This window comes from Salvia hispanica, chromosome 2, assembly GCF_023119035.1.
Source record: "Salvia hispanica cultivar TCC Black 2014 chromosome 2, UniMelb_Shisp_WGS_1.0, whole genome shotgun sequence".
NCBI classification, from domain to species: domain Eukaryota; kingdom Viridiplantae; phylum Streptophyta; class Magnoliopsida; order Lamiales; family Lamiaceae; genus Salvia; species Salvia hispanica.
The window spans coordinates 38,592,228-38,607,523 of NC_062966.1; the positions used below are offsets into that span (position 1 = coordinate 38,592,228).

The 15,296-nt window shown below is 38.7% G+C and overlaps 3 protein-coding genes and 1 pseudogene across 4 annotated transcripts; 1 reads left to right on the plus strand and 3 right to left on the minus strand.

Moving 5' to 3' along the window:
* Positions 1-2,114: 2,114 nt before the first annotated feature.
* LOC125206977 lies at positions 2,115-4,158 on the minus strand. Its single transcript, XM_048106188.1, has 2 exons — positions 3,368-4,158; positions 2,115-3,285 (listed from the first exon to the last, which is right to left on the minus strand). Exons 1-2 carry the CDS (start codon positions 4,147-4,149, stop codon positions 2,115-2,117), a joined length of 1,953 nt encoding a protein of 650 aa, XP_047962145.1. The 5' UTR covers positions 4,150-4,158.
* Positions 4,159-4,614: 456 nt separating this feature from the next.
* Positions 4,615-7,132, minus strand: LOC125207441. Of its 2 annotated transcripts, XM_048106784.1 has the most exons (4): positions 6,696-7,132; positions 6,001-6,415; positions 5,319-5,915; positions 4,615-5,219 (listed from the first exon to the last, which is right to left on the minus strand). In XM_048106784.1, the coding sequence occupies exons 1-4, from the start codon at positions 7,072-7,074 to the stop codon at positions 4,748-4,750; spliced, it is 1,863 nt and encodes a 620-aa protein (XP_047962741.1). In that variant the 5' UTR covers positions 7,075-7,132; the 3' UTR covers positions 4,615-4,747. The 2 variants fall into 2 exon arrangements, with proteins under 2 accessions (XP_047962741.1, XP_047962740.1); XM_048106783.1 differs by having other exon boundaries at positions 4,615-5,915.
* A 3,523-nt stretch (positions 7,133-10,655) lies between these two features.
* LOC125206978 lies at positions 10,656-12,459 on the plus strand (annotated as a pseudogene).
* Positions 12,460-12,827: 368 nt separating this feature from the next.
* Positions 12,828-14,580, minus strand: LOC125205298 (multiple organellar RNA editing factor 7, mitochondrial-like). The gene is made up of 4 exons (XM_048104137.1): positions 14,264-14,580; positions 13,821-13,918; positions 13,650-13,715; positions 12,828-13,160 (listed from the first exon to the last, which is right to left on the minus strand). The coding sequence occupies exons 1-4, from the start codon at positions 14,542-14,544 to the stop codon at positions 13,018-13,020; spliced, it is 588 nt and encodes a 195-aa protein (XP_047960094.1). The 5' UTR covers positions 14,545-14,580; the 3' UTR covers positions 12,828-13,017.
* Between the last annotated feature and the right edge of the window lie 716 nt (positions 14,581-15,296).

The following is a 15,296-nucleotide window of genomic DNA, read 5'->3' on the forward strand; positions in this document are numbered from 1 at the left end:
CGCATCTGACGTGCACAATGAAATCACATGGGCTGCTGCTGCAACACCTGTAACAATCATAATAGTCTATGTCTTCGCCACAACCAGCAGCACACAGCAAGCGTCGTCGGTTGATATCCCTGCTGACATCTGATGAGTCACATGCTTGAGGAGATGTCGCGGGTGAGCTGCGTGGTGTATGGTATCCGGCATACAAGCGCATTGGATATCGACTTTGATGTGGCACGCTGTACAAATATAAAACAGACCATTCGTATCATATTCACACACATTGCATATTTTCGTCTCCCAAGGTCGAAGTCGGTCTCAAGATTGGAGGTCCAGCGAGTGATAATAATCGTGGTGGTGGAGTGCAAGTGAGGAGAGTTGAGGTGGCAAGTGAAAGCAAGCCAAGTGAAGATTGTATTTGCATTCACTGCAACTCATATAGTAGTATGATGATGGTGGTGTTATAGGAGTGATGCACCCATCACATATCAATTCCGATCTCACTCCATAATTCTCCTCGTCTTCTTCTTCTCCTAGTAGGATTTGAGGGTGTTGAGATGTGGATGAGACTAAAGTGAGCTCATGTTGGTGATGAATGAACTTGTATTTCATATTCACCAACTCATCATTAGATATGATGATGGGTGGTATCAATGTTGTTCCTTCTCTTTCTCTCATCACAAAAGGTGTAATGAGTTGTTCAACCACCTCGTCTGTTGGAAAATGGATCATGTCCTTCCCAACATTTCTGGTGCACATAAAAACACATGTCAATAATTATGGATAATTTAACAAGCAATGACATGATGTAGAAGTAAATTTTATACTCAGTGGTGCGAGGCGACTTGTCGAAGGCGCACTTGACGTGGACGATAAATCTGCAGAGTTGACAGTGATATATCCAATAGTTGGATAGACAAGATATGCTGCATACATCACATTTGTATTGAAATCTGATATATTCTCTTGGGACATGAAAAGAGAGAGAAAGAGAGTGATGATGGTCTTCCCTTTTCAAGCTTTGAGGCAATGAAGCACATCTCTCATGGATCCAATACTGACAATCATCCGCGGTGCATGTGTAGGAAATCCCTTTGCGTGTGGCGCCACAAGCATCACACTTGAAGGAACACCTTCTTCTAAACAACTTCAAGTCATGGCTGGGGTGACTTGGATGGCGTATGATGGCACGCCTTTTCTCATCATCATCACGGGTTGATGCATCAATCCGGTCACTGTCCTGCGCGCATCTCAGGTGCATCTGGAACCTGCATCCTGAGCTTGTACATTTGTAGCCAATGCTCCAAATAAGCCTTTCACAGATATCACACCGCAAAAAATCTGATTCATGACGTTGGATGAGGATGTGTTGAGGGTGGTGCAATGGATGCCGTATCTCTCTCGCCACCACTGCACATTCTTCGTGCAATAGTTTTGAATACTCGCACCTGTCGATGCTGCATCCATAAGCTTGCTCTCTGCTACTAAACCGCGCTTCACAGCCGTAACAGTATTCTAAATCACGAGTACCCACCAGAGTAAGTGGATGCTCGTGGCTCCAATGATCAATCATCTCCCTCTCATCCTCCTCCATCTCTATCTCTTTTTCTTTCTCACTCATTATGTGTTGTAACTAATTTTGGAAAAATGTACTGATAGACTATCCAATCTTTCAAACAATTTATAGCAAAAATATAGCACACGCATCAATAAAATCACACCAAACTTCCAACAACAACAAAACATCTCTGTTTTAAGGATTTATCTTTTTAAAAGCACAAACTGAATATATCTGTTTTATCTAATCATAATATGGAAAAAGAAGGTAAAACGATCACAACTTAATCAACACAATCACTTTATCTTTGTTTTTCCCTTTTGCTTTTCAATCCACTTGTCCATCAGATCCTGCGTTTTTGATCTCCCACACACCATTTCTCCTTGCCCATGCCAGCTCGTGCTTCATAACAAGTTCTTGATCATTTGATATAAGTAGTGTATTAAGTTAGTAGTAGTAGTATTATATTTAGCCATTTCAAACTAAGTGAAATAATTACACATAGAAATAGAATACATATAAGAATACAAGAGGTAAGAGATAATATGATACATATAATTTCTCTCATTCATTCGACGGCCTTCATGACCCCATTTATGATCATGTTTCCACCACACCAGTAGAGACAAATGAAGAAGTTGCATAATGCACAGTAAAATCCTTGATTTTCATTCTCATTGCAATGACAAATGTCGCAGTGGCATTTTGTGGTGAGAAGTTGAAAGGTGAGAGGGTGTGGATGAATTGCGTCCTTGATCACATATTCCTTCCCCAACTTGATGTTTCTATACTTTCCGGATGTAGTTGGAAAGCATTGTGGATGGAAGGATATATCGCAGCTGCGGCAGTGATACATCCATCTCTTGGGATTCATTTGTGTCTCGCACTGATCGCAGTAGAAGTCACCAGGACGGTTGAGAGTGGCGTCAGACGTCAACAGCAACGGGTGGTGCCTATCCCATCTACGGCTGCTGACTGATGCCGGCAGCACAGCGCATTTTACGTGCACGATGAAATCACACGGGCTGCTGCAGCACCTGTAACAATCATAATAAGGTATGTCACTGCTACAACCAGCAGCACACGTCAAGCGCCATGAGTTGACATCTCTTTGTAGATCCGACTTGGTCACATGCTCGAGGAGATGCTGCGGGTGAGCTGCGTGAAGTATGGTATCCGGCATACAAGCGCACTTGATATCTACATCGAAGCCACACTTTCCACAACCGTAATACAACCCATTCATAGGATATCTACAGATCATGCAATCTTGCCATTGCCAAGGTCGAAGTTTGTCACCAGATTGGAGAAATAGGTGGTGATCATGTTGGCGGTGGGATGAAAGAGAAGAGAGTTGAGGTGGCAAGTGAAAGCAGGCAATGTGAAGATTGTATTTGCATTCACTGCAACTCATATAGTAGTATGATGATGATGATGATATAGGAGAGATGCACCCATCACATATCAATTCCGATCTCACTCCATAATTCTCCTCGTCTTCTTCTTCTTCTTCTTCTTCTTCTTGGTTTTGATGATCCAGTGAAACTAAAGTGAGGTGATGTTGGTGATGAAGGAACTTATATTTCATATTCACCAACTCATTAGTATCATCAGCAGCAGGGATGATGATGATGGGTGGAATGAATGTTGTTCCTCCTCTTTGTTTCATCACAAACGGTGTAATTAGTTCCCCGGCCACCTCGTTCGTTGGGAGATGGATCACGTCTTTTCCAATATTTCTGATGGACGTAAAAAGACATGACAATAAATAAGAATAATCTAGCAAGTAATGACATGACATGATGTTGAATGAAATTATACTCAGCGAGGCGAGGCAGCTTGTCGAAGGCACACTTGATGTGGACGATATATCTGCAGAGTGGACAATGATATATCCAATAGTTGGGTAGAAAAGATATGCAGCATACATCACATTTGTAGTCAAATATGATATATTCTGGTGGAACCTGAAAAGAGAGAGAAAGAGAGTGATGATGGTCTTCCCTTTTCAATTGTTGAGGTAGAGAAGCACATTTTTGATGGATCAAATATTGGCAATCATCTTTGGTGCATATATAGGAACTATCCCTGCGTGTGGTGCCGCAAGCATCGCACTTGAAGGGACACCTTCTCCTCAACAACTTCAAGTCATGGCTGGGGTGACTTGGATGACGTATGATGACGCGCCTTTGCTCATCACCATCATCATCATCATCATCATGGGTTGCTGCATTGATCACACCGTTGGCATGTGCGCATCTCAGGTGCGTATTGAACATACATCCTGAGATTGTGCATTTGTAACTAATGCTGCTAATCCACGTTGAACAGATTTGACACCACTGCGTATCCTTGTATCGTTGGATGAGTATGTGCTGTGGCTGTGGGTGCAACGGATGCCGTATCTCTCTCGCCATGGATGCACATTCTGCGTGTATGAGGTTTGAAAACTCACATCCATTGATGCTGCATCCATAAGCTTGCTCTCCGCTACTAAACCGCGCATGACAACCATAGCAATGATCTCCTCCACGAGTATCCACCAGAGTAAGTGGATGCTCGTGGCTCCAATGATCAATCATCTCCCTCTCATCCTCCTCCATCTCTTTCTTTTTTTCTCTCTCACTCATTATGTGTTAACTAATTTCAGAAAAAATGTACTTACAAACTATCCCATCTTTCAAACATTTTATAGCAAACATATAGCACGCACATCAATAAAATCATAGTACAAAACTTCCAGCCTTAGCAAAGAATAATGTATAACAACAACAAAAGCATTTCACTCAAAGAATCTTCTTTTTCTTTGGTACTGTCTTTCTCTTTTTATATTTGTTAAAATGCATGGAGTTTTCAATTTAACTTTTGTTTCGGTTTCAAAAGAAACATGTATAAAGAACGACTGGTACGAGAACGCATGGGATACACTATGAATGTATACAATTTTAGTGGTATATATCTTGACTTAATGGTAGAGTGATTAATGTTCTAGGTCATAAGTCAACTAAGAGGTCGTTTTTTTACTCAATCACTAACACTAACGAAAAGGAAACGAGAACAGTAGAACATGTAAAACACGTTTCTATTTGGTAATGAAATAGTATATTGAACTTAAAAACACAGACATATGCTGATATGCATATCATTCTAGTCCTAGACATAGTACTGAACGAATAATCTGAAACATATAATTTCTCTCATTCATTCGACGGCCTTCATGTCCCCATTTTCGATCATTTCTTTACCGCAGGGGTAGAGACAAATGAAGAAGTTGCATAATGCACAGTAGAATCCTTCACATTCATATTTATCCCTACGACAAATGTCACAGCGGCGTTTTGTGGTGAGAAGTTGAAAGGTGAGAGGGTGTGGATGGGTTTCTGCATTCACATCATATTCCTGCCCCAACTTCATGTTTCTATACCTTTCGGATGTAGTTTCAAAGCATCCTGGATGGAAGGATATATCGCAGGGGCGGCAGTGATACATCCAACTCCTGGGATTCATCTGTGTCTCGCATTGATCGCAGTAGAAATCGCCAGGACGGTTGAGAGTGGCGTCGTACGTCAGCAGCAGCGGGTGGTGCTCGTCCCATCTACGGCTGCTGACTGATGCCGGCAGCATAGCGCATTTAAGGTGCACGATGAAATCACATGGGCTGCTGCTGCAACACCTGTAACAATCATAATCGTCTATGAAATAGTCACAACCAGCAGCACACGACAAGCGCCGTCGGTTGATATCTCTCTGTAGATCCAACTGAGTCACATGCTTGAGGAGATGTCGCGGGTGAGCTGCGTGGTGTATGGTATCTGGCATACAAGCACACTTGATATCAACTGCGAAGTCGCACTCTGTACAACTGTAAAACAGCTGATTAGTTTCGTACAAACAGAGACTGCAATATTGACTCTCCCAAAGTTGATGTTTGTCACAAGATTGGAGGACAAGCTGGTTATCATCATGTTGGTGGAGTGGATGTGAGGAGAGTTGAGGTGGCAAGTGAAAGCAAGCCAAATGAAGATTGTATTTGCATTCACTGCAACTCATATAGTAGTAGTTTGATGATGATGAAGATATAGGAGTGATGCAGCCATCACATATCAATTCCCATCTCACTCCATAATTCTCCTCGTCTTCTTCTTCTCCTAGGATTTGAGGGTGTTGAGATGTGGATGAGACTAAAGTGAGCTCATGTTGGTGATGAAGGAACTTATATTTCACATTCACCAACTCATCAACAGCAGTAGCAGGGATGATGATGGGTGGTATCAATGTTGTTCCTCCATTTTCTCTCATCACAAAAGGTGTAATGAGTTGTTCAACCACCTCATATGTTGGAAAATGGATCATGTCCTTCCCAATGTCTCTGTTGCACATAAAAACACATGTCAATAAATTAAGGACAATCTATCAAGTAATAACATGACATGATGTAGAAATAAATTTTATACTCGGTGATGCGAGGCGGCTTGTCAAAGGCGCACTTGACATGGACGATATATCTGCAGAGTTGACAATGATATATCCAATAGTTGGGTAGAAAAGATAAGCTGCATACATCACATTTGAAGTCAAATTTGATATATTCTCTTGAGACCTGAAAAGAGAGAGAAAGAGAGTGATGATGGTCTTCCCTTGTCAAATTCTGAGGCAATGAAGCACATCTCTCATGGATCCAATATTGACAGGCATCATTGGTGCATGTGTAGGAACTCCCTTTGCGTGTGGCGCCACAAGCATCGCACTTGAAGGGACACCTTCTCCTCAACAACTTCAAGTCATGGTTGGGGTGGCTTGGATGGCGTATGATGGCACGCCTTTGCTCATCAACGTTAGGGGTTGATGCATCGATCAGGTCACTGTCATTTCTCTTCACTAAATTTTTGCAGTAACTTTAAATTCATTATTCTTCTCTAAATTTCCTTCCTATTATAATCCACAACAATGGTTTCTCTATATTTCTCTACTCTCTTCTCATGTATTCTCTTGTTTCCCATAGAGGCGGAGTTGTCGTATGTGGGATCGGAAGACGGAGCTGCCGTGGGTCGGAGGGCGGATTATAGAGCTTCCCAAGCAGTTGTCACGGACCGGCGGTGGGGTCGGCCGACCCCGCCCGACCCCACCTGGGTCCGTCGTTGACTGTCATGAGCGCATCTCAGGTGCATATGGAACCAGCATCTTGAGCTTGTACATTTGTAACCAATGCTCAAAATAGCCCTTTCACAGATATCACACCACGACCATGAATCACGTTCACATTGGATGAGTACGTGCTGAGGGTGGTGCAATGGATGCCGTATCTCTCTCGGCATCGCTGCACATTCTTCGTGTAACAGCTTTTCATACTCGCATCCCTCCATGCTGCATCCATAAGCTTGCTCTCCGCTATCTAACCGCATATCACAACCGTAACAGTATTCTAAATCACGAGTATCCACGAGAGTAAGTGGATGCTCGTGGCTCCAATGAGCAATCATCTCCCTCTCATCCTCCTCCATCTCTATCTTTTTTTCTTTCTCACTCATTGTGTATTGTTATGACAAACTATCCTATGTTTCAAACATTTATAGCAAACAAAATAGTACACCCACAGACAGAATCACACTACAAAACTTCCAACCTCAGCAAAGAATAATGTCTCACAACATCAAAAGCATTTCACTCAAAGAATCTTTTTTTGGCACTGTCTCTCCTTTTAATGTACTTATCTTTTGTGATGGGTCTAATTTCACCTTGTGGAACAAAACAATCACTTTATCTTTATTTTTTGCCTTTTTCTTTTCTAACATATTTGTCTTTTGTTTTTTCTCTTTATCTTTGTTCATCTCATTGAATTCAGAGCAAAGACAGTTTTGCATTTCTTTATCTATGAAAAGCCCTGGAGTTTTGGATAAGCCTAAGCCATCATTGCTCACATTTTTTTATAATAGATTGTGGTATAGTTTTTTTAGCCTAAACATCACATGGATAACTTGTATAGTAGTACTACTATTTGAAAATTAATTTGAACTGATGTTGAATCATTAGAAGATGTTATTACCAAGAAACATAACACCACAAGATATATCAACTCACTCAAACACCCTCAAGCCTCAATAAAATTTCAAGAGAGAAATGGGCATCAAGAAAATGATAATTAGATGGATTCTCTCATCTTGTTTCAAGGCCAAAATCACCCACAAAATGAATTCAAGAATAATTTTATTAGTTTATTTTAATTCCAAAACCCTAAATATTATTCATGACATCATTTTTTTAGAAATGAATTAATATCTAAAAAACTTAGATTTTTTTAAATTTTCTTTATAACTCAAATAAATAATAAATCAAGATCTGATTCATATGTCTTTATAAAATTAATAATATCAATAAGACTTTTTAAATGATTTGAATCAAATTAAATATATAAATAAAAATAAATAATAGTACTATTAAACATGGATTAAACGCTCAGAATCTATACTTACATAAGATAGGTAATATAACACTATATTTCCCATATTCCATTTAATTAAATCCTTCCCTATATTTCATCAAAATGATTTTCCCTTTGAAAAGCCCAAACTAATTATAATGCTTTAAATTATAATCTGAAGCATTCAAAATATAATTTTCTAACACACCTACTGTCCACAGTCCACTGACCTACATATTATTAGTATTTTAGATTAAACAAATGTCATTTTTATTTTATTCATTAACCAATCCATAGAAATTTAGTAACGTTCCTTAATACCAGCTCTATTTTTAACAAAAAAATTATACTACTACTAACATACTACTAGTGGTTATATATCTTCTAACCACCAATTCATTTCATTTTTTATTTTTATGTACACCAACTTTCATTCAGTGATAAATTTGCATAGTTTTTTTTTTTTTTTAATTTATTCGTAATATATATTACTTGTATAGGGTAGTAGGTAAATGACACATTAAAGAATTATTATAATTACAATTTCAAATAATTCCATAGAAAAAAAATTACAAAAAATGTTAAGTAGTACATATCATGTATAGGTCATTTGATTCGATTTTCGTATTAAATCTGTACTATGACAAGCTATAATGGGATGAGACTTACCTCTTCAAATAATTACATTTAATTATAATGCTTTAAATAATAATTCAAATGATTAACAAAAATAAATTTTAGAATATACCTACGTAAGTCACAGCGAATATCACATTAAATTTTAGATCAACAACTGTAGTTTTTATTTTATTAATCAACCAATCCGTGCAACAATAATAACAGCTCTAGATTTGACAAAGTAGTATTTTAGCAACTAATGATATTTCGTAATTGTAAACGTTATCAACTGCTTTATAGTCCTAGTGGATCTATGAGTTTTAACTACCAACTGAAATATTTGAAATTAGGAATGGCATTTCAGCATCAAAATTGTGGGTTGATCTGAATAGTTCACTAAATTTAAATGGATAGAGTTGAAAGCCTCTAAGATCTGAGTAGGGGGACTTGGAAGCCGATAATTAGCCTTAAATTGCGGTCTCTGTTCCAAAATAAGCGAATCATATTCTTATTTGGGATGTCCCATTATAAGTGAGACATTTATCTTTTTAGCAGAAAATCTATCAATCTTACTTTATTCTCTCTCTCATACTTTACTCTATCCAGTTTAATTATTTAAATATTAATTTCTTAAATTATGTGCCCAAAAGAAGTGTTTCGCTTATCTTGAAACGGAGGGAGTATTATTGCTACATTATCCAATCTTCTACTAATTTGTTTGGCAACTGATTTGAAAATTTAATAATAACTTTGATACAAGTGAGTAACTACTTATATGGAGTATTTGATTGGTTAAATATTCTGTTAACACAATTTTATGATAAAATTTAAACTTTCAAAATATAGTACTCTTTCCGTACCATTTTTATGTTTCATATTAGGGTCGTGAAAGTCAAAGCCTAATTTTGAAATTTTATTCCTTTCTTCTCTGCCTAGATAACCTTAAATTTTACATTGACTCAAACTAAAACTTTATTATCACAAAATACAGGTAGTTAACACTTCATCATCAAAATCAAGCACTTCATTCATTTTAAAACACATTATAAATTACAACAACATTACATTGCAGAAAACGATAAAAGCACAAAACAAGTGGAAAATTTTCAAAGCTCAATTCATCGAACTTCATTTGGTAGTGCATGATGTCTAATTAACCAAACTATTGACTTACTATTTGATTACTGCGTTAAACATAACAAATACTTCCCCTACGAAAAACTTAATATTTTAAGAACATAAAAATTGAGATGCAATTACTAATTGTTTAATTTTATTTTAAAATCACAATTTATTACGTAAAAGAAAGTGTTCCTAGTTGAAGGAAATTTATCTTAATACTTTGCTTTTTTAACACTTTCATGTTTGTGTCCCCTTAATTTAGTTGAGACACCAACAAATGAGATATTTATGAAGCGTTGGTGATATAATTAATTAGACATGCAAATTAGCATCCTCAGTAGCATTAAAAATATCCTTAGACGTTTTTTTGTTGTAGTGTTCTAGCATTCATGAAAGTAGTTTATCCTCATATATTTACTTACCTACAACTTATACTTATATGTTTCACTATTTTTCTCTTTCTCTCATACTTATCAACTCTGCATTAAAACTTACGGATTGGATCTCGTGCAGTGTGTAAAAACACAACATACTATGTTGTTCTCGAAACGCAACTTCTATTGAATTAAGTGCTATAAAGTTGCGTTTTGAGACCAATATACTATGATGTGTTTTTACACATTACGGGTGATCCAACCCCTAAAACTTTTGTTGTCCATTATCAAGAACTATTTATTTATTTTAGTTAAACCATCACTGTTGCATGAAGAATAACTCCCACAAAACTAGGTTCCTCACTAAACTATTTTTCCAAGTCATGGGAAGAATGGCAAGGAAAATGATTTTTGAAATAAGACATCAATCCCATCTTCCGACAATATATATATCCACTCAAAATTGAACATTCAAACACCCTCCACATTAACATCAAGAAAGAGAGAGATGGGAATCAAGAACATTATATTGAAATGGATTCTCTCATCTTGCTTCAATTCCAAAATTACCCACAAAATGGATCCAAGAATCCATGTCACAATTCACAGATCAAACTCAAGAATTTATCTCTCTGAAATAAGTGAACCTGGCTCACCTCTCTGCCTAACCGACCTCTCAAATCTCCACATCTTCACACACTCTGAGCTCAAGCTCATGACCTCTGACTTCTCATCCCTGAGATTCCTCGGCGAGGGCGGGTTCGGGCCCGTGCACAAGGGCTTCGTCGAGGACAAGTGCAGGCCGGGCCTCGCCCCCCAGCCCGTTGCTGTCAAGCTCCTCAACCTTGATGGCGATCAAGGCCACAAGGAATGGCTGGTGAGCATTCCCTTTTTTTTTTTTAAACCCGAGACCTTTGACCTCAGACATTAAATATAATACTATAAAATTTATTTTGTCTTAAACAGACAGAAGTAGTCCTTCTTGGGCAACTGAAACACCCTCACCTCGTGAAGTTGATTGGATATTGCTGTGAAGGCGAGAACCGGCTTCTTGTCTACGAGTACATGGCTAAAGGAAATCTCGAAAACCATCTATTCCGAAGTAAGTCTCGTTGCATCTCGTGTTTCGCTATCGTCAAAATTCAGCACAATACTTGTTTTTTGCTTTATTTTTTCCACAGGATGCAACTCACTAGCATGGGAAACTAGGATCAAGATCGCACTCGGCGCAGCAAGGGGCCTAGCGTTCCTCCATGGCGAAGACAAAGCGGTCATCTACCGTGATTTCAAGACTTCCAACATCCTACTCGACTCTGTAAATTTTAAACTCAACCAGTGACAGAGTCGGATATTTCACGTTGGGAGACCAAGAAGACATTTCACAACTTTCTCGACAAAATTTCTTGTGAAATCAAAATAAAAATTTAAATAAACTTACATAAATCTAACAAATTCCCTAAAAATGTAATTTTGTTATAGTTTATTAACATTAATCTAAGAAAGAAAGGTAGGCATAACAAAGATAGATGAATTAAAATGGCTAAAATACCCTTTAAAATATCAAAATTATTAGGTGTCATGGCCCCTAAATCCTCTTGATCAACACAATTGATATTGTCCTAACATTGTTATACACATTTTCTCGCCTACAAGGATTACAACGCGAAGCTGTCCGACTTCGGGCTGGCCAAGGACGGGCCAGAGGGAGACGAAACACACGTGTCAACACGCATAATGGGAACACATGGCTACGCTGCACCAGAGTACATCATGTCAGGTAGTGTGTGTTGTAGCTAAATAAAATGTCCGTCCCATGTTGACTTGGTAATGATTTTTAGGATCATTTAAATAAAAGTATATGTCTAGAAAATAGATAATGTGTTCAATTCTAATGTTGTGTGCTAACATTTTGGGCCATATTTTAGGGCATTTGACAACGAAGAACGACGTATTTAGTTTTGGAGTAGTCCTGCTCGAGCTGATCTCTCTGGGAGGCGAGCCACGGACAAGAAACGGCCTCCGAGAGAGCAGAACCTCGTGGAATGGGTGAAGCCCTACTTGAAGGATCACCATAAGATCGACACTGTAATAGACCAACGCCTCGAAGGGCAGTATTCGAGTGAAGGAGCAAGGAAAGTAGCTGCATTGGCTCACCAATGCATTAGCCACTCCCCAAAAAGTAGGCCAACGATGAGCCATGTTGTCGAGATCTTGGAGTATATCGTGCAGCTCAGAGACGTGCCTTTCGTCTACATCGCACCAGCAGAAGGCAAGGCAAACGCAAAGATGAACGAGCATGAGGAAGATGAAGATGCAGAAGAAGACAAAAATGAAGGCACAAAAGAAAATAACTATTGAATAAAATGTCCATACAGTTGTGATTATGTTTGTGTGCCGTGAATTGAGAGAAAGAAATAAAATGTTTTCCTTTTATTTACCTATTCAATTATCTATTTAGTACTCCCACCGTCCCCGATTAAGAGTCACACTTGCATTTCTGCACTCATTTTGTAAAAATAATAATAAATAGTTAAAGTTGATTAAAATAAGATAGAGAATAAGGTAGAGAAGAGTCTTCTTTTTAAATTATTCTCTCTCTTACTTTACCATTTTTCCTCTTTAACTATTTATTACTATCATTTTTACAAAACGAATGCAGAAATGCAAGTGTGACTCTTAATCGAGGACGGAAGTAGTAGTAAATTACTAGTACTTAATTCACAACAACATAATGGCTCCAACCTCTCTATTTTAAATGTCAACCTCAAATAGCCCTTATCATTGAACACATTTTATCTACAAATTCTAATTTTAATTCTACAATAAATTTTCTATTCTTTCCTAATTAGGGGTGTTACAGTTCTAATTCCTAGATCCATCACTGAGCTCGAGCGACATGGGCCAAAGCGTCACTACCTTCGGTTCGAAGGCGCAGGCTTCTAACATTTGTCGAACTTCTCCTCCTTCAGGGCTTCCTCGAACGAGTTCTTTCCATCACCTTCCCCACCATAGGCATCACGGGCCCAGTCAGCATGATACTTTTCGTCGTAAGGAACAACCTTTCCATCAAGAAACGGTTCCCCTGATGTGAAACAAGATCTTGATTATAGTCGAAAAAAAATCAAGAAATGGCAAAGGTAGGAAAATAAAAAAGATGCCATTATCACAACACATCAAGCACCAAAAATAAAATGATGAACTTTGAATTCTAGACCATACGGACTTATGGACTCAAAAGCATTGCACGAACGAACCCTTTCTCCATACCAATTGCACTCGGTAGCATCTCAGAAAGAAACTAAACCGTAAAATGCCCAACGCACATTGCCACGAGACGAGCATATGAGCTTCTCAACGTTTAAGGAGAGACGAAACTTTCAAAATTTCACAGACAATGCACACTATTTCTAAAACCAGCAGACTTCATTCCTACATTTTTACGAACTGACCACAAATCAAAGATTTGTTCAAGATTTTCCCTCACTTTTCAACTCGAATGCAAAGAAAGCAAGATTCAAGAAAACTCACATAAACAGTTCAAAGACACGAAACAGGCGCGAAATAACAGTACCTCCATAGCCATCTTCTTCATCAACCAAGTAAGAATCCGGCAGAACCCACTTCACACGAGGAAGGCCTACGATGCAGAAGACACCATAAACTACTCGAAAAAAACACCACATTCTCTTCAACAGAAAATACCAAAAAATAGAAACTAAAATGCAAGGCTTCAAAAGCCTACATTTGATCTTGTGAGCCACATTTTCTTCCACTTTGCAGCTGAATGCATAGTAATACTTTGTAGAAACAGAGTATATAGATTCCTTTGCTGCCTTCTCACTGCACATAAAATATTCACATCATAATAAAGCCTTAACTCCACAAATTGAATCCAATTTCTTCACAATCTAAGAGAAAACATGAGAAATATCAGTCTACAATCATTGGATAAGCTAAAAATTATCTTTTGAATCTGGATTTGAAATTAGTATGCTACAAATTGAGTCTAGCTTCAAACAATTCCAATAATCTACATTCATAAACCTACCTATCAATTTCTAGGGCGCAGAAAAACAAAATTATATCAAGCAGAGGAATTTCAATTTTTTACCAGAAAAGTGAAAAACAATAACTAAATTCGGCAAAGACAATCGTTTCTGAACAATTTTCTAAGAGAAATTATACCTCCCAAGAGCCATAGCCAAAGTGGCGACGAATTGCTGAACAATTTCATCTCTTTGAGGGTAGTTATCGGGTGGATGCATGACCACGAGCCAGTGCTTGTAGTCGCAGCCGCATACCAGTGAGTCGATTCGCGGCAGCTCGGTGGATACGGTTTGCGACGGCGATTCGGAGAAGAAGCGTCGATTACTGGAGTAGGAAGCGGAGTCGGAGCGGCGGCGGAAGAAGAGGTTAACGGCCGCCGTTAAATTTGGGGGCGATGAGAGGAGTACTTTCCGCAGCATGGTTTGTACGCTGGCGGAAGCGCGATTCTCTTTTTGGTTTGGATTGGGCTTTGAGAAGTTGTGATATGTGGGCCTTAATTGGGCCTTTAATAAGCAAACATTTAAAATTGGTTATAGCCTTATAGCATCTTCAGTCGCGGACGTCCGGTCGGACTTCCGCGACGGGTGACCGAGACGTCCGGCATTGGAACAAAATGGGTCGGACACGGACGTCCCGTGAGGACACCCAACGTCCTCGGATATCCTGGCGACGGGCGGGCGGACGTCCGCCATTGTCCCGTGAGTCGGACGTCCGCCGCGGACATCCGAGTTTTATAAATTAAAAAAAAAAACTCTATATATACGGCTTTGGGTTGCCTTTTATGTAACGTAATTAAATAATTGTGATTTTTTTTAGTGCGGGAAGTCCGCACGGGAAGAGCGGATTGTGCAGGGGAAGTTCTAGTGATGTGGCAGTGGGATGGGAAGTCCTAGTGACGTGGCAAGATGCGTTTTTGGAAAGTCATAGTGGATGTCCATGGGGGACATCCGCCCACTGGAAATGCTCTTATATGCCTTATAGTTTCTCCGTTCTATCGAATATGACCTACTCTCCTTTTTAGTTTATTTCATTCAAGATGATTCGTTATTAAAATTAAAAACTCATTTCTTTCTACTTTATTCTATCTTTCTTACTTTATTCTCTTTACCTTACATATCAAACAAAACTGCATAAAATCAGTGCCGCCCAAGAAAATGTCATCTTTCTTAGA

Coding starts and splice junctions, on each gene's coding strand:
- LOC125206977 (XM_048106188.1), bottom strand. CDS start 4,149: ATGGAGGAGGATGAGAGGGAGATGATTGATCATTGGAGCCACGAGCAT. Junction 3,286..3,367: donor AAGCTGCCTCGCCTCGCTGA/GTATAATTTCAT, acceptor TACGTCCATCAG/AAATATTGGAAAAGACGTGA.
- LOC125207441 (XM_048106783.1), bottom strand. CDS start 7,074: ATGAGTGAGAAAGAAAAAAAGATAGAGATGGAGGAGGATGAGAGGGAG. Junction 6,416..6,695: donor TATGCACCTGAGATGCGCTC/ATGACAGTCAAC, acceptor TAGTGAAGAGAA/ATGACAGTGACCTGATCGAT. Junction 5,916..6,000: donor AAGCCGCCTCGCATCACCGA/GTATAAAATTTA, acceptor TATGTGCAACAG/AGACATTGGGAAGGACATGA.
- LOC125205298 (XM_048104137.1), bottom strand. CDS start 14,544: ATGCTGCGGAAAGTACTCCTCTCATCGCCCCCAAATTTAACGGCGGCC. Junction 13,716..13,820: donor TGTGGCTCACAAGATCAAAT/GTAGGCTTTTGA, acceptor TCTGCATCGTAG/GCCTTCCTCGTGTGAAGTGG. Junction 13,161..13,649: donor TGAAGAAGATGGCTATGGAG/GTACTGTTATTT, acceptor GTTTCACATCAG/GGGAACCGTTTCTTGATGGA.